Source organism: Aspergillus fumigatus, chromosome 2 (assembly GCF_000002655.1).
Source record: "Aspergillus fumigatus Af293 chromosome 2, whole genome shotgun sequence".
Taxonomy (NCBI): Eukaryota; Fungi; Ascomycota; class Eurotiomycetes; order Eurotiales; family Aspergillaceae; genus Aspergillus; species Aspergillus fumigatus.
This window is the reverse complement of record NC_007195.1, coordinates 3,657,691-3,674,943: the sequence shown is the minus strand read 5'-3', so window position 1 is coordinate 3,674,943 and position 17,253 is coordinate 3,657,691. Positions and strand designations below refer to the sequence as shown.

Here is a 17,253-nt window from a genome sequence, read left to right as displayed (position 1 = left end):
GACGCCGAATCTGTGAGTAGGGCTCAGATTGCGCACGTGATACAGAAGAGTAGACCGTCGAGTCACCGCCTTGGGCAGAAGCTGAATTGCCGCTTAGAGTCAGCGAAGGAAAAAGTTGTTCCCCTCGCGAGGCTTAGAAGATTCCCCTCCGTCTATGGGTCGTTATCTGCTTAGCGGGGCCCGGCGATTTTCAAGCGACATTTTTCTGACTGTTCGATCCTACAGTCCACTGCACAGTCGCTGTCCTTCCTACTTTCGTACCTCTACTGATCTCCAATACAATACCCCACGTCCGTCCCTCTACCCTCGAGCCTTCGGTACCTCCGCTTCGCTGTACGCGCTCTCCGGGAAGTCCTCGAAATTACACGCAGCTATGGCATCTGCCGCTGACCTTCCTGTCGCCGTTGAGGGCCTGACTCTCCAGTCTACCGCTGAGACCTCCAAGTTCCCCAACTGCTACCCCTCGTTAAATCCTGTCGACGTCTACAGAGTGCACATTGCGGAGAAGCTGGGTGCCGCAGCTGGCATCGAGCCTGAGAAGCTTTACCCCAAGCTGCAATGGACCAATACACTGGACAAGGGTGACTTGGTTCTGCCGGTACGGACTATTGCGTGATCCACCAAATTAGAGACAAGGGACGAGCGAAGGTTAACATAGGTCAATGCCCTAGGTTCCATCCTTGCAAATCAAGAAGAACCCCCAAGAACTGTGCAAGGAGCTTGCAGAGAAATTCCCCGAGTCCGATCTAGTTGCGCCTCCTGTACCCTTTGGCGTTCATCTGCAATTTTTTTTCAAACCCGAACCTCTTACCAAGACCGTTATTTCCCGTATTCTGAAGGAGAAGGCTGCATTCGGTACCAATGGTAACCAGGGTCTGCGAGACCCCTCGGATCCTTCCAAGGGAAAGAAAAGAATCATCGTCGAGTTTTCGTCACCTAACATCGCCAAGCCCTTCCATGCTGGTCACCTTCGGAGTACTATCATCGGAGGTTTCCTGGCGAATCTCTACACCGTTATGGGTTGGGACGTCATCAAGATGAACTACCTTGGTGATTGGGGAAAGCAATATGGCCTCCTTGCCAATGGTTTCAAGCGCTTTGGTAATGAGGAGGAACTACTCAAGAACCCTATCAACCACCTGTTTGATGTCTACGTCAAGATCAACCAGATTGTTGCCCAGCAGGAGGGCCCTATCAAGGAGTTGAAGGAGCAGATCAAGGCCAAGAAGGAGAAGAATGAGGATGTGTCTGTGCTTGAAGCCGAGCTTGCCAAGCTCGTTGACGTTAGCGAGGACGAAAAGGCTCGTCGTTACTTCAAGAGCATGGAGGATGGCGACGAGGAAGCTCTCGCCCTCTGGCGACGATTCCGTGACCTCAGTATCGAGAAGTACAAGCAGACCTATGCTCGTCTCAACATTGACTTTGATGTCTACTCTGGAGAGTCCCAGATCAAAAACGAGAGCATGACCGCCGCCTACGAGACTATGGAGAAGACTGGAGTTTCCGAGAAGTCCGAGGGTGCTGTCATTGTCGACTTTACGAAGCACGGCGCTAAGAAGCTCGGAAAGGCCATCATTGTCCGCAAGGACGGCACTCCTCTGTACTTGACCCGTGATATTGGAGCTATCATGGAGCGTGATGAGGCCTACCACTTCGATAAGATGATCTACGTTGTCGCCGCACAGCAGGACCTCCACTTGGCTCAACTCTTCAAGATCACAGAGCTGATGGGCCGCAAGGATTTAGCCAGCCGCTGCCAGCATATCAACTTCGGTATGGTCCGTGGTATGAGCACCCGTAAGGGTACTGTCAAGTTCTTGGATGACATCCTGAGGGATGTTGCGGACAAGATGCACGAAGTCATGAAGGGCAATGCCGAGAAGTACGCGCAAGTCGAGAACCCCGAAGAGACGGCGGATATTCTGGGTTTGACCTCGGTCATGGTACAGGATATGACCGGGAAACGGTGCGTATATTTCACTTCTAACCTTGAGTCGAGCCCACGAAACTAACAGACGGTAGTATCAACGGTTATGACTTCAACCTTGATGCGATGACCTCGTTTGAGGGTGACACTGGTCCTTACCTGCAGTACGCACATGCCCGTCTCTGCTCCATTGTCCGCAAGTCGGGCCTGAATGTTGAAGAGCTGGACTCTGCCAACCTTGACCTTCTGACGGAGCCACACGCTGTTGACCTCGTCCGTCTGCTGGCGACCTGGCCGGATGTGCTGCTGAACACTACCAAGACGCTTGAGCCAACCACCATCCTCACCTACCTGTTCCGTATGACGCACATTCTCAGCTCCAGCTACGACGTGCTCAAGGTCGTGGGAAGCGAGCCAGAACTTAAGAAGGCCCGTATGGCACTGTACGAGGCGGCCAGGCAAGTCTTGCACAACGGCATGAGGGTTCTGGGTCTCAGCCCTGTTGAACGGTACGTGACCACGTCGAATCAAGGAAGACGACTTGGACTAACATTTCACCCTTTTTTTTCCAGCATGTAAACGGCACAATGAAAGAGAACATAGATACTAAAATGAAGACTTTTTTTACTGAATACCAAATATGTGATGGCTCTTGCTTATGTACATGTCAGGCATCAATCTCACGTAAGCCTGCAAATCAGATATCCCCACGCGGTCGAAGAAAAGCTTGAATCAGGCGTTGGTTCAACACAATAAACTGATGACGTTTGGAGCAACAGTTCAATAACCTAGGTGGAGGTTTAGCACAGACAACGGGCAAGACTACCAAAAACAACTTTAGATCGCGTAGCCATTCGCCGCTGGTCACTGGAGGGAATAGCAAAAGCCAGGGCCGGTTCAGGCTTCGATTTCACTCTGTTCTAGAACTGTGACCAACAGACTGTAGCGTTACATGCCGCTTACTGTAGTACTATGCCCACAGCGGGCGCAGTAAGTGTCTACCGGTCAATACATCTGCACAGCTAGCTAGCAGTGCGGCTAAGGCCGAGACTTCTGTATTATCATCTCCAGCAAGGGTCCTGATTAGCCGCCCCGTTGGTCGCTCAGCTGCTAAGTAGTTGCATTTTCTTTTCCACACCGTGGTAGTCCTGGAATGTACTTTGCGTGTCAGCGCGCAAGGTACAGACATGCTGTACAACCATCACCTCGAAGATTGGCATGATAAGGGATATCGGGCGAGATCAGCAGACAAATTCTTCAGTCCGAAGCCTCGGGGTTATCAGGTCTGAAAAGAAGGCATCATAGACCGATAGATCCCATGGATAACGAGGGTACCGGCGACCGGGCCTGGAATGGACGCCTGAGGCTCTGTCGGCGTCTCGGGGTCTTCGGGGTGGATGTTCTTCTCCCTTGGTATTCAAGGATGGGCTGTGGGTAGTATCAATCTACGGAATAAGCTCCATGAAATTTTGTCGACTGTGGCTGCGAACCATTGATCTCATCACACATCGATCCTTGTTTTATTTAAGTTTGAGAATCCTTCAAAAATGTCTCAATCCCCTCCGTTGTCTTTAGTCCTTCTGTCCCCTTTTGTTTATACCTCCAGTAGCAAAGTCACCTGACTCAGTTGGTGTTCACCATGGGCACAGATATTATGGCTCCTGACCTGGAGAGAAATGATAGAGACCAGTTTCTAGTCAATCATACAGTCCACAACTTTTCATGGAATGACTTGACGGTCACTGTCAAGGACCGCCGGACGAAGAAGCCACTCAATTTGATTGAGGGCATCAGCGGGAGTATCCAGCAGGGTATGTTATTGCTGTATCCTCGCTACTCTTGAATCTCATAGTGTTGACATTGCCAAAGGTGAACTAGTTGCATTGATGGGCCCCTCGGGATGCGGCAAGACGACTTTGCTGAATGTGCTCGCACGCCGGGCAGCTACGTCGGGCGCGAAGACCACAGGGGAATGCTACGTCAATGGAGGGGCGCTCGACAATGCCACCTTTGGCCGAATAACTTCCTACGTTGAGCAGGAGGATGCTCTGATCGGTTCGTTGACGGTGCAGGAGACGTTGAAGTTTGCTGCGGATCTCTCGTTACCAAGGTATGCTTCCAATCATCGTTCTCTGTGCTACAAGGCTTACGGACAGGGGCCTGCAGCTCTGTTTCAAAAGCACAGCGACGTGACCGTATTCAGACTCTATTGGAGTCCTTTGGTATTCTAAATCAAGCTGCGACGCTGGTTGGAACTCCAATCCGAAAGGGTATCAGCGGGGGCCAGAAACGGCGAGTAAGCGTCGCAAGCCAACTGATCACCTGTCCGAAGATTTGTTTTCTGGATGAGCCGACTAGCGGTCTGGATTCGACTGCGAGTTATGAGGTGATTTCATACGTCAAGGAATTGGCGGTCGCCAACAATGTAAGACGAATCCCGGTACTGGTTGGAGACTGGACTGACGCAAGTTTCGCAGCTCATCGTCATCGCAAGTATCCATCAGCCGTCGACAACCACATTCCAGCTCTTCGACAAATTGCTTCTTTTGTCAAAAGGCAAGTCCTGCTACTTTGGGCCCGTTCCTCAGATATCGACCTATTTCGGCAGTATCGGGCACCCCATCCCGTTGAACACGAATCCCGCAGAGTTCATTCTCGACATTGTCAGCTCCGACTTCTCCGATGCAAAGGAAGGCAATGCCGCGGAACGAGTGCGGCATATCCAGGAATCTTGGTTGCAGTCCGCCGAGCGGAGGGCCGTAGACAACCAAATCTCGCAGCTGATCGAGCACCCCGAGCAGGACAGGAAGAAGATCACAATGGGAGAACTCTCCCGGCCAAACACTGCCAGTATCACCTGGTCACTGTTGCACCGCTCTTTCATCAAGAGCTACCGCGATGTTGTGGCGTATGGCATCCGCATCGTCATGTATCTGGGTAAGTACCTGTCCCGGGAACCAGGTTCAGGAGCATGCTAACTCACGCGAGGGCTGGCCATCATGATGGGTACTGTCTGGCTACGCCTCCATGAATCCCAGGAGTACATCCAACCCTTCATCAACGCAATCGTAAGTAATCCTTGCTCTTCTTCCGAACGACGCTCACGCTCTGATGTCCAGTTCTTCGGATCCGCGTTCATGAGCTTCATGGCCGTAGCGTACGTGCCCGCCTTCCTCGAAGACCGTGCAACCTTCATCAAAGAGCGGGCAAACGGCCTCTACGGCGCCCTCCCATTCATAATCTCCAACTTCATCATCGGCCTTCCCTTCCTCTGTGCGTCTCCTCCTCTTCCCCCCACTTCCCGTCCCCTCAAATCTAATTTGCCATTGCATAGTCCTAATCTCACTCCTCTTCTCCCTCGTCGCCTACTGGCTCTCCAACTTCTGCTCCGACGCAGTCGCCTTCTTCACATGGGTCATGTGGCTCTTCCTCGACCTCCTAGCCGCCGAATCCCTCGTCGTCTTCGTGACATCCATCTTCCCCAACTTCGTCATAGCGCTTGCCCTCGTCGCCTTCGCTAACGGCCTCTGGATGAGCGTCGGTGGCTTTCTAGTCTCCCCGACTATTCTTAACCCGTTCTGGAAATATGTTTTTCATTACATTGATTATCAGGTACACCCCCACCCCATTTTTTTTTCCCAAGCTGTAGATTGTGGAAGGCATGTTTCTGACTACCACTAGGCATATGTCTTCCAAGGCATGATGGTCAACGAGTTCTCGCGCAGGACGTATTCCTGTGGCAATGGGTGCCACTGTATGTACCAGACGGATCTTGCATCGCAGTGCCGTATCCGAGGAACCGGTGTGCTTGAGTCGTACGGATATGCGACTGGGCGGACTGGGAAGTGGGTGGGAATCTTGATTGGGATTATTGCCGTGTATAGGCTGTTCGGGTGGATTGCCTTGGTTCTGAGACGGACTTGAGTTGTTGCGATTGTACTGGGGGGTTCAGTAGTTTCTTGGCTTGTTTCCCTGCTGCGGCGTCGTTTATGGTCTACACAATAGAGTTATCTCGGTGGGTGGGAGTAGAGATTAGGACCTATTATTTTCAGGTGAGGTTTGTCGATGTTATGCATTGAATTAATCTTATTGAATATGGAATGCACCGACTGATTTTTACAAACCTATCGGCTGTATAATCGTGTCAAAAGGCCGGGCATCCGGGCTTGTGTCAAATGGTGAAGAGTATTTGAAAGGGATGGCCTTGGAAGGGGATGAAATAGAAGGAAAAGTACATCACGACTTCGAGGTGAGAAAATCGACCATCCACCGACTACGAATAAAGTCGGGACCCTCAGGTAAAGCACAAGTAGGAGAATAAAAGGTACAAGTATCGCTAATGGGACATGAAAAATCCAAATTAAATAGCCATTAGCGACGAACGAACAACTCGGGGTATACCTTCTCCGTCGATTCTAACTTTGTCTTCAGATGCTGATAACCAAGAAAGACAAGGCAAACAGACAGACATGCATAAGGAGACACATGAGGGCCATCCAAGGCGATTATACAAGCCAAACGACACTCGCAGAGGGGCATGACGGAGCATAAACATAAACGCATCAACATGAATCATTGCAGGTCATCAGAATCGTACAATCGTTTCGCCGTGATGGGCGTGATCGGTCGGAGTCATTTGACACCATCTATCCTCTGCGGGTAGAATCAAACAATAGAAACAAAGAGCCGCCCGTTAACCAAAAAGCCACGGAAATGTAATGAGATCTTTCCAAATAATCAGCGAGCTTCCCCACTTTTTCGATCAGAATGACAAGCACGGATCGATCGCAAGATGGTCGGCGATCTCGGTGATTTCCGTGGACCCATTTTTTCTTCCCGTAAACAAAACCCGAACCTAAACGAAACCAGAGAAACTTTTGGTAAACTGCTTCACCACCTGTTCCTGCTAGAGTTGATTCTGCACAAAGCATAGACCTCGAGGTAGGCAGGACAGAAAAAAGAAATGTCTATAAGCGAGCCCAACCAAGAGAGATGACAAGACAAAGCATCAAAGTAGGACAACGCGCATCAAGGCGAGGTGGTCTAGTATCGCCCGCTGTAAGTCGATCGACTGGATCGGTGACTGGCCTTGTCAGACCGCCGGTCACCTCGGGGACGCCGCGCGTCTTCTAGTTCCCTTCGGGAGACGCTGCCGGTATAATCGGAGCCGCCGGTTAGATACTTCTTCGGTCGCTTGCCCTCAATGTTCAGCTCAACCGCTCCCGTGTCGCCAGTGCGGACGCTGATCCTCTTTCCCCCGACAGACTTCTGAGTGAAACTCATAGTCACACCATTCATGGTCATGACAATGTTATCGTCTTCCTCCGGCTTGGCCTCGCCGCTGCTACCATTTTGAGTGCGAGCATCACTACCTCGGCTGCTACGGCTCTTCTGACTTCCGCTGTCACTTTCCGCACGCTGCGATGTTTTGGCTTTGCGCAGGGCATCCGCGGTAAGTGGCACCGCTACGGTTTTACCTGATCTTGACGCCTGGTATTCTTCTGCCTCTCGCTGCTTATCCTCGATATCGCCGCCTGAATTGTAGTCATAGACAGTAGTCCGTTGGCGACGAGCACCCTCGATGGCAATTCGAGCCGGGCGCACGGAGTCGTGATAGGACGTAGAGCGCCTGCTACCCCTCAGACTCTGGCTTCGCTCGGGAACCACGGTCTCGCGTGAAGACCGCCGGTATCCGTAGCTCGGCAGCGCGTCTTCCATCTCCGAGAGATCAAAGCTTCTGGATGAGCGGCGCTCCGAGGTGAGAGACGTGGTTGTTGCTGACTTTCGTGGTGGGTCGGGGCGTTTCTGAATGACGTGCGGCCGAGTGTTGTTATTTTTGATCGGCGGAGGCGGCATGCGATAATAATCTTCATCGCGATTATGAGAGGACTGAGAAGGAAGGCGTGGCCGGGTCCGGACGGGAGGAGGTGGCGGTTCGAGTAGTTGCTCGTCTTCACTATCATCGTCGTCGTCTTCTTCATCGTCGTCATCCTCGCTCTCGTCGTAAGGCGGGGTGGGAGGCACATGATCCACGACGGGCGGTCCATAAAGAGAAGGGCGCCGCGCACGTGGCTGCTTCTCTCTAGTCTTGGAGACCGATCGTTCCTGGTGGTGGTCGGTTGGAGGAAGAGCCGGGAACTCTTGTGCTCCATAATATGGAGACTGTTGGGCATAATGCGAGGCTGCATAGGACGGACTATTGGCATAAACGGGTGAAGCCAGCGGAGGCCCGGCTTCGTAGCGACTCATAGGAGACGGGGTATACACCATGGGCCCCATACCTGGCATCATTCCATGAAAGCTCGACGGACGAGCAGTCGAGTGATACGAGTTAGAGCGGCCGGAACGGGCGGAGGGACGGCTGCTGTGAGAGACATGAACGTCCTGGATGATGGACGGGGGGTATCGGCTTTGTGGTGATGGTGGCGGCGGAGGATAGTCGTAAACTGAGGGCGGTGGTTGCGAGACATAGTATGGATGTTCCATTCGTCTCGGTTCTATTGGCGTTGAGGCGTGATACAATCCTTGATCGCAATCCCGGCAGGTACCTGGGACGTGACGCACATAAACACTGTCTCGTTGTCGGGGTCTGGAAGGTGACCGCTGAACTGGAGCAGCAGCGTAATGGCTGGAACTGGGATAAGTTCCGACCTGCATCTTGTCGTCACGCACAGGGCGTGCAGGCTTTTCTTTTGCACGATCTTTGCGAGAGGAGCGAATTTTTTCAAGGTCGGCTCGCTTGAGCGTGGAGTCGAGTTTAAGAGGGACAGGGCTTTTCCGGCCCGATGGGCCAGATTGGGCGCTATTGACGGTAGCGGCTGTTCGACTAGAGTATCCTGAATCACTGGCACCATCAACCAAGGGCTCAAGTCCAGATCTCAGATTTGCCTTGGAGCGTTTTGCAGCGATGTGGGCAACTTGACGGGTTTCGGGGAGAATGACGTTTGCGTCTTCGTCGTACTCCTCAACGAAGGCAGCATGAGGCACTTTGCCAGTCATGACTTCAAGGCAACGGCCAAGGCCCAGGTTGGGTCCCTAACTAAAGGGGAGGGGCTGGTAGGGAAGGACACAGCGGATGACGTGAAACGTGGTGATCCAGCAGGCTTCGGATTGCTTAGTCGATCAACAGGAGCCACCACAGCTGCTCCTGCAGGTCGACACAGTTTTCGTTGTTTTTTTCTTTTTCTTTTCCTTTTTCCCCTTCCCCTTTTGTTGTGAATTTCCTCCTTTATTTCTACCCTTTCGCCTTACCCAATATGGGTAATATGATAAAAATTCTCCGCTTCGTGGTTTGTTCCTTCAATCCACTTTCTGCGATGGTCCGAAAATGTAGAACGGTCCGCAGGTCAGACAAGCAGTAGTAGAGTGACGGCGCGCGTCTAGATCGCAGTCTGTCAGCGCTGGGCAGTGGATGCAAATTGGTAGTCGTCCTCCAACGCCTGCAATGTCTCCATCGAATAATTTTTTTTTCTTTTTTTTTTCCTTTCCTTTTCCTTCAAGGAAATACTAATGAAAACGAAGTAGGTAGCGAGTGAAGCCGGCGTTGGTTGGTCTGACGAACGAAAACTCTCCAGTAGATGGAAGTGGCGGTGGGTCGACAAGCAAAAGGAAATGACAGACACGGAGCAGAAACGGAGACTGACGGGAGGGAGAAAAAAAAAGAAAAAAAGAAAATAGAAATGAAAATAAAGAGGAGCAGCGTGCAGTGAAAGATCTGGCGAACGGTGAATGGAGGAATGGCGAAAGAAAAAGTCGCCTGGCTGCAGAGTGTAGGCGCAGACCAAGCGTGTAACCAGTAGTCTGTCCTAGTAGTCTACCGGTTGGGTGTTCGCTTCTTTCCAGGTGATTCGGCCTTGACGAGTTGACGAGTAGAGAGGCCTGTACTCCGAAGACCGCAGTAGGCTTGAGGGTGGGGTTGGGACGCAAAGGAGGAAATGTGGTGAACTAGTGACTGTGGAGAATGGAGGGAAAGAGTTTAGATAGGCAGATAGACAGAAAGAGGAAGACAGATTGACAACGCGATGGAACAGATCCAGTCAGGATGACGATACGTATATAATGGAGCAGAATGATAGGTAGAGTAACCAAGGAGGAAGATCTGTAAAAGACAATATGAAGACTTAACAGAGGGGGAAAGTGAAGAAGGAGAGGGAAAAGAGGCTGCAAGGACAAAGATACGCGCAGATGGACGCAAAGTCTTTTTAAGTCGTTGTTACCCAACGGAAGGGAAATAATAATAATAATAATAATGGGAAATAAGCAGAGCAAAACGCTGATCGTGAAGAAACGGAGATAAATGAAATTATAATCAAAAAGACAGCAAGAAGTATACCCGAATGGACGAGGTTTTTTTTCCTTTCCTCTCCTATTTTTCCTCTTTCTGTTCCTCCTGACCAGTGTTGGCTGAGAATGAAGAAAATGATTCTCAACAATACCTTAGATCTAATCGTTTTCAATAACAACAACCGCTGTGTGGAAGTACGGAGTACTCTGTACAGAGTCCCGTAATCCCTCAAGTTGTCAGGAGGTGGGGAGGCGCTGGAAGAAAGAGCGGCAACCGAACGATGCCTGATCTGCCACTAAACCAGGTACCTATCTTAGAATAGACTGCTTTGATATGCCTACACAGTAGAGAGACTGAGGACAGACAAAAAGAATTCGAACTGATGAAACTGTGTCGTCTATCGGCATTCGATACTTTGCTAGTAGTAATATAAGAATGCTCGATGCCGTCCGAATCTACGTCACCACAACCTGAGAATTCTTGTCCCTACTTTTTGCACGGTTACTAAAACATCAACATTGAGTCAGTCGACAACCATATTCTCTGGCAGGCAGAACTCAGCAGAAGCCTATTGTGCACAGGTGATTATTCCATTGGACCGTGGGCCGAAACACATTCCAATAAGCCACAGAATGACCATGGAATAGATGGGGGATCAATTGAGGTTCGGATCTCAACTAACTACGGAAATACACAATGATAGAGTCATATAGTCATCCTTCCACATATTTATTAGGAACCGACGATAAGAAGCCTACATTGAGCAAGACCAAATACTGCTAGTAATCGTAGTACCCGATGTAGTATCAAGATTGGATAAGGCAAAACAATGAGATCCCTGGCTCCTAACGGGACCAACCATGGAACAGACAGTGACACAGCACAACCATCTCCACTACTTTACTCTACTCCGTACCTTACCTTTACTTAATTGTCTGTCCTCAAAAAATGATAACGATCATGCCCTGTGTCTTGGATCCTGTGACCAGATGAATCATATTTTGATAATCATACAAAGAATATGACCCTCTTTTTTCCCTTTCAATTCTTGAATCCGGTCCCGCAGGATATCAGCAATTTCTACTCCGTAATCCAGGATTCTCCTGTCCCAATCGCTGCCCAAAACCCGTTGCGGCCCAATAGTCTCTGGCATTGGCCACCATTGCCGCATCTTCCTTGCTCTGTCTCCATCTGTAGAAAATTTGATCTCAATGAGGGGCAGTTTTTAGTTTTAGTTTCACGAACAAGATAGATGCCCCTCCGTCTCCATGATTTTCCGTCAGTCTTTTCGTGGCCATCCTCTTTTTTAGACATTACCATCAGGCAGCACATTCCTTGGATCAGCATAGCGACGACCGGATACCGGCTCAGTTCTAATCTCTAAAGGGTTCAGCCTCAAGGTCTGTTCATTCCAAAGATCTGAAAAGGAAAGAATGGTTGCTTGTGAATGGAATAATGATTACCCCACTTGCCATCTTTGTCTAGTTCTGTGATAAGATTCAATACACATCTAATGATCTTATTTCATCCCTGATACAGTCAGGATATTAGACTGAAGCTAAGTGGTTTCAGGGACCTTCAGATGGTGGGGTGAGTAGACAATAATAATATTACACCGGCATTGAACTCCCTCTAGAAGCACGCTAGAAAACATCCGTCAGTTGAAAGCCATGCGTCGGGCATCCCAGTCTATATCAACAATGCTAGAATTATGCAAGTATCAATAGTCATCATGCTGATGACATATATTCAGAACAAGGATACAGGATCATACATTTCTATGTATGTAGCCAGGTAATTTAGAATCCCGAAACCTCACGGTCATATTCTGGCCAACTGCAGACTCCTTCGATTCCACTTGGGCACAAATGCTATTCTAGTCCTCACATTTCATCCACAGCCATATCCGCCAAAGTTATGTTGAGTCTCTGAGTCATATGTGGATACCAGGCTACTATGAGAATCATGGAGTATGGCTGTTTCTTACAAAGATCAATCGTCCTGCGTATCGACTCCTGGTTGACCCATCCATCAGGTATGTATTTCCGCAGCGCTTGTAGCTAAGCCATGCACACCTTACCCGAGAGCCTAACAAGGTCCCCTTTTATGGACGCCTTCCGAATCACTATCCCTCCAGCTACTGGTGGTATGACTCAGTCTACTCCGTACTTCTTCAGCTGACTGCACTATATGGTGCATGATGGTGGTGTTCCTTTGATCGACGGAAGTAAAAAATCACTGGGTGTAATTTCCACTTCCCGTTGCTTTTTCAACAACGAGGTTGATTGTGACCTCATCTTCAAGCCCATCTATTTACTGTAAGTCTAATGCAATGCTCTAGGGTTAGGCTGCCTTTGGTCTCATGAACTGTATTAAGCTTCTGTGTCAGTGGAGAGATCCAAGATCCTGGATGCATTCACTAGAAAACGCTAAGTTGAATTGCTGATACTTGCAAGAATTTATCCTATCATTCCTATGCTTTCCTTGCGCTATTCTGCTGTTGCTGGGCTGTCATCAAGTTAACCACATACATTATCATTAAAGAATCATTACCAGATGAGACTGAGCACCAAGCCGTTGGCATGGTGGCACCTGTGCTTACAAGCTCAGACGAGAGTGGTTATAGATCCCTGAGGGATATATTAAGAGTGTAGCAATATTTGAAAGTCTTTATACAATAAGATACACATCTAAATTACTGTGTGTCTTTTCTTTTGGTCTTGTTAATTCGACTTTTGTTTGTACTTTCTAGGCGTATCACCCATCTAGTGCTGTCGCTTATCGATAACTCCAAATTGGTAAGTGAAGTTAGTTATCGATAACATGATGACTCAGCAAGTTGCCTGTCCAACGCCGATCGCCCAAACAAAAGCGTCATTCCCAGCCCCCCCTAATTATATCCAACCACCGCAATTTCAAGGGTTCTACGTTGCTTGACCCAGGTCTACGTCTCTCGGTATATTCTGCGTTTCCTTCTCTTTATTTTGTATAAATCCAATTTGTGAACTGCCAACTGTCGACATATTTGTTACATCCATTCCTCATCGGAACCACGGCCATACCAAGTGGAGCTGAGAGCAACATTCTTTAGAGATACATAAGCTGGGGATCAACCTTAGAGTGTAAAGCCCCTCATTCCACGAGGACCATCAACCCAGTGAGCTTAACTGATCTAATCAGAGTTCCGTCTTGAGCTGCGTGCTCTTGACAGCTCTTTTTCTCCCCCCTATGCCTCCTGTCCAACTAGTGGGGGACTTCCCCGGTATTTCTCTTGAGTATGTTGTCGGCAGAGAGCACAAGGTCGGCAGTCATGACCTGGATACCAGCGACGGCTCCGTTTTTCCATCTCCAGCGGAGGTTGTCAAGACCCTGACCCGCAGAGCAGACTCGGCAAAAACGTATGTTCCCGGTCAAGGAACAATCGACCCCAAGAACATCAACATGCAGGGGCTATTAGCATTATTTGCGTTGATTGGAGCAGCATTTGTTCTTGGCGCCATCTGGTTCTTCTTCTGGGCAAAGAATGGCGGATTCGTCTGGAGAAAAGGAGACTGGGATGAATACAAATCTACCGTTTTGCGACGCAAAGGTCCGGACGGACGGACCCTCAGTAATGCCACAAAGAGTACGAGACTTGGTGGCGGTAGTATCGTTGGCAAAGGGTATAGTGATGATGGGTACACGGTCACCGACGGATACACAGACACCGCAACGACGATTACCGAAAAGGAGGAGGGAGACCACAAGCGCAAGCGCAGATTCCGGGAGACGGCTAAACAGAAACTCCTGCGCAAACGCAAAGACGAGAACTGGGAAGGCGAAGCCGACGAAGACGTTCGTGCCTACCGCAAGGAGAAACCGGCCCGGATCGGCGGCATCAACTGCGAGGGGGATGGAACCTATCACGGCAGTGACTACGACACCTCCAACCCGCCCACCTCACACAACGCTAGCGAGATGAGCGAGGTACGCGACTATGCGTACGAACCCCCACGTCAGAGCCGCAATTTCTCGTTCACTCCCGGAAGCGAGGAGGTCCTGAGCCACACGACAGAGGAGCGCCAACACCTCCGCGAGCCATCTGCGAGACGACACAATCGCCGCCGAGAGAGACGTCGTGCTCCCCCGACCACTCCGTCGCGACAGGGCAGCCCGCGCAAACGAGACCGTCTGTCCGTGCCAGGTCATTACACCGAGCCTCTGGATTTCTCGTCAGCGGGCTCCAGATCCGAATATCAATACTCCAATGTGGAAACGGATGACGGATCGGGGACCAAGCACTACCATCATCCCATTCCAGGACTCAGCAAGGGATACCGCCGCGAAGGCGGACGGAACAGAAGACGGGACAGCCTGAGCGACAGCGACGGCGACGAAACGCGGTACTCATGAGAGACATAAATAAAATAACGAATTACGAAGATGCGGGAGACTCTTTTCCTGCCTCTTTTTTTCTTATTGTGTCTCATTTTCTGCTACAGACTGTAAATAATACGACGCTTACGTGAAGGGCCAACTTTGTGTTTTATGTTCGATGATTGCAACGAATATGACGAATTTTATGGGAAAAATCAGGATGGAAACTACGACAATGGAAGTTACTTTGGCAGGGATTTACGGGCAATGGCGTCTAATCGTGTCATGAAACATATTGACTAGTTACTTCTTAGGATGATCTCAGCTGAAATAATGTTAGGAAGGACACTCCATCCGTCCAATACTAGAGTGCGTAGCTGATGCAAGACTATCCACGAGACACCCTGCTCAAAACACCAAGGATACGAGGGATCGCAAGCCACAACCCATCCTTACAAGGACACCCTCGCATTACTATGAGCTGAAAGCTCGATCCGTGGAAAAGGGGACAGGATCAGACACGGGAGATGTTTCACACGTCACAGAATCTATTCATCATTCGGGGAAATAGCTATGCTTAGTTAATATCAGCCAATTGAAAAGGTATTGTCGTATTGCCGAGAGTCTGATATGATACATCTGCCAATAGATGTGCGTTCTGCGCCGGAAGAAAAAGCCCGAAATAGACGAGATGCAGGTGAGGACAATCTTGAAAAGTAGATGGGAAAGGAGGAGTTGAATGACACAAAATAAGACGGATACTACCTATTGATGCGCCGGGCCCAATCCAGGTCTATACATGCCATATGCAAAGGAAACTCAAAACAAATGCAAAACGTGATATAAGAGACTTGCAAATGAATAAGAGAAAGAGATTGACAACGGAAGTGGAAAGTCTATAAAGATAGGGTGCGTAGAGGTGAAACGCAGGAGCCTTCCTTTTTTGGAGTAATGCCGGGCTCAGACGTGCTTTTCTGTAGACGAGGTCTGGTAGCCTTGCTTTTGTCGGTAGCGCCCGTGTAATCATAATCATCAGCTTGGGATAAAGTCTGCGGCGAGTTTCGGACTGTATCGTCCGAGAACCACATGGTCAGGGCTAAGCGACTGATATTCGCATCGTCCCACCCTTCATCCGACAACTGCCGAAGTTCTGGGGCGGCTTTGAGGCGCGAGATCTCTACCGACGAGTGCCGGAGCTGGTGTAGAAGCCACTTGTTGATGAACATGGCACTGCTGACTTTAGCAGGCCCTGATTCGTAGAAGGGGGAAGGGTCGTCAATCGCCGATGTCTTCAGAGGATCCTCGGGTTGAAATGCGACCTCACCAAGACCCATTCCATATGGGAAATCCATGTCTCCAGTGTACTCTTCGGGCCGGAGTCCTTGTTCGTTGCAGAGAGCCTGGAGACGGACAATGTCCAGAATTGTCTCGTGGAGTTCCTTCCGGATTTGCGTCTTTGACCCGTCGTATGACCGCAAGAATTGTAAGGACTCCTCATCCAGAGCAATATTGAGGGAGCTTCGTAGCCTTTGTTTGTCAACGATGGTGTACCACTGTGAATCAAGCTCCACCAAGCGCTCTTGTAGTATCCGCGCATCTCCAACTCGTGAGAGGTAATCAAACACGGCAGGTGGGTATTCCAGAGGCTCGTCATGAAGCGAGCGTGCGCTATCATCGGAGGCGTTGCATTCAGCCTGAATGGTTATCTTGGATAGTCCTGGTGGCGACTCACGCATTGATTTCGCGAACCGCTGCATAGACTGGATGAGCGCATATTCATCCTGATCCAGCTCGTCCTCCATCCAATGATATGCTTGCTCCAGGTCCAAGTAAGATTCCGTGGCCGACTCAAGCCCTTCAATCAAGTCGGTGAGCTGGTGATCTTGCGCAAGAAGCAAGTTGAGTCTCTTCATCAGTGCGGCTCTATGCTTTCCCTCATCTTCTCGCTTGTAGCGTAGAGCAACCCGCATTTCTCGCGCCCGAAGTCTTCTAGCAGAGACAGCCTCCAATTGTTCGATCAGCCGCCCACTTGCGGCCCTGGGCCCAATTGACGGTACATGGTCACGAGCTTCGCTGGGCTGGTGGGGACCTTGCGACTTCCAATCCTGTCCCCGGTCCTCCTGTAGATTATCCGAGTGCTCTGTTGGGTTTGTTGGAGATGGCAAAACATCAGCATCCGTGTCCCTAAAGGAACCGCCATGAGACCCGGCCAGTCCGCGTAGGAGTCTGCTCACAACACTGTTGCGCTCTGCATAATCATCGTGACCTCCCGAGGTACCAGGTTGAGATAACCTCCTGTGGGGAAAACTTAAGAACGACGTGGTGACTGGACCTGGACCCAGTGGATCGGCATGAAGATCCAGCTCCACAGTGCTAGAGGGCCGAATGTCCCCTTTCCTCCTCTGCGCATTAAGCAATTTTTTAGAGTCACTAGTCACTAGGGAGAGAGCTGGAAGACAAGGGTAACAACTGAATATAAGTGACTCACCCCTTTGTAGGTTGGATTTGGATCCTTCATTCGACCCGGCCAAGACCCCATCACGCAACTACAACAGATCAGGTAGTGGAAGCTTCCTTTATGCTTACATCTTCTGGGCCCAGGAGACTGAGCAAAAGAGTGAACAAAAGGAGATTGACTGTGTATCAAAATCTGTCTCCTAGCCCACGTGTGTCCCGATCGTTGGAC

General features: G+C 50.0%; 5 protein-coding genes across 5 annotated transcripts; 3 read left to right on the top strand and 2 right to left on the bottom strand.

Annotated features, from left to right (window-relative positions):
* The first annotated feature begins 21 nt into the window (after nucleotides 1–21).
* On the top strand, nucleotides 22–2,821 carry AFUA_2G14030 (arginine--tRNA ligase). The gene is made up of 4 exons (XM_750643.3): nucleotides 22–598; nucleotides 672–1,966; nucleotides 2,023–2,436; nucleotides 2,500–2,821. Exons 1-4 carry the CDS (start codon nucleotides 155–157, stop codon nucleotides 2,504–2,506), a joined length of 2,160 nt encoding a protein of 719 aa, XP_755736.3. The 5' UTR covers nucleotides 22–154; the 3' UTR covers nucleotides 2,507–2,821.
* A 568-nt stretch (nucleotides 2,822–3,389) lies between these two features.
* On the top strand, nucleotides 3,390–5,851 carry AFUA_2G14020 (putative ABC transporter; the record flags this gene model as incomplete). Its single annotated transcript, XM_750642.3, has 8 exons — nucleotides 3,390–3,738; nucleotides 3,797–4,037; nucleotides 4,094–4,352; nucleotides 4,405–4,864; nucleotides 4,916–4,995; nucleotides 5,047–5,200; nucleotides 5,262–5,539; nucleotides 5,609–5,851. The coding sequence occupies exons 1-8, from the start codon at nucleotides 3,567–3,569 to the stop codon at nucleotides 5,849–5,851; spliced, it is 1,887 nt and encodes a 628-aa protein (XP_755735.2). The 5' UTR covers nucleotides 3,390–3,566.
* Nucleotides 5,852–6,970: 1,119 nt separating this feature from the next.
* Nucleotides 6,971–8,926, bottom strand: AFUA_2G14010 (uncharacterized protein; the record flags this gene model as incomplete). Its single annotated transcript, XM_750641.1, has 1 exon — nucleotides 6,971–8,926. The coding sequence occupies one exon, from the start codon at nucleotides 8,924–8,926 to the stop codon at nucleotides 6,971–6,973; it is 1,956 nt and encodes a 651-aa protein (XP_755734.1).
* A 4,513-nt stretch (nucleotides 8,927–13,439) lies between these two features.
* Nucleotides 13,440–14,603, top strand: AFUA_2G14000 (uncharacterized protein; the record flags this gene model as incomplete). The annotated part of the gene is made up of 1 exon (XM_750640.1): nucleotides 13,440–14,603. The coding sequence occupies one exon, from the start codon at nucleotides 13,440–13,442 to the stop codon at nucleotides 14,601–14,603; it is 1,164 nt and encodes a 387-aa protein (XP_755733.1).
* Nucleotides 14,604–15,463: 860 nt separating this feature from the next.
* On the bottom strand, nucleotides 15,464–17,106 carry AFUA_2G13990 (uncharacterized protein; the record flags this gene model as incomplete). The annotated part of the gene is made up of 2 exons (XM_750639.1): nucleotides 15,464–16,969; nucleotides 17,056–17,106. 2 exons carry the CDS (start codon nucleotides 17,104–17,106, stop codon nucleotides 15,464–15,466), a joined length of 1,557 nt encoding a protein of 518 aa, XP_755732.1.
* Between the last annotated feature and the right edge of the window lie 147 nt (nucleotides 17,107–17,253).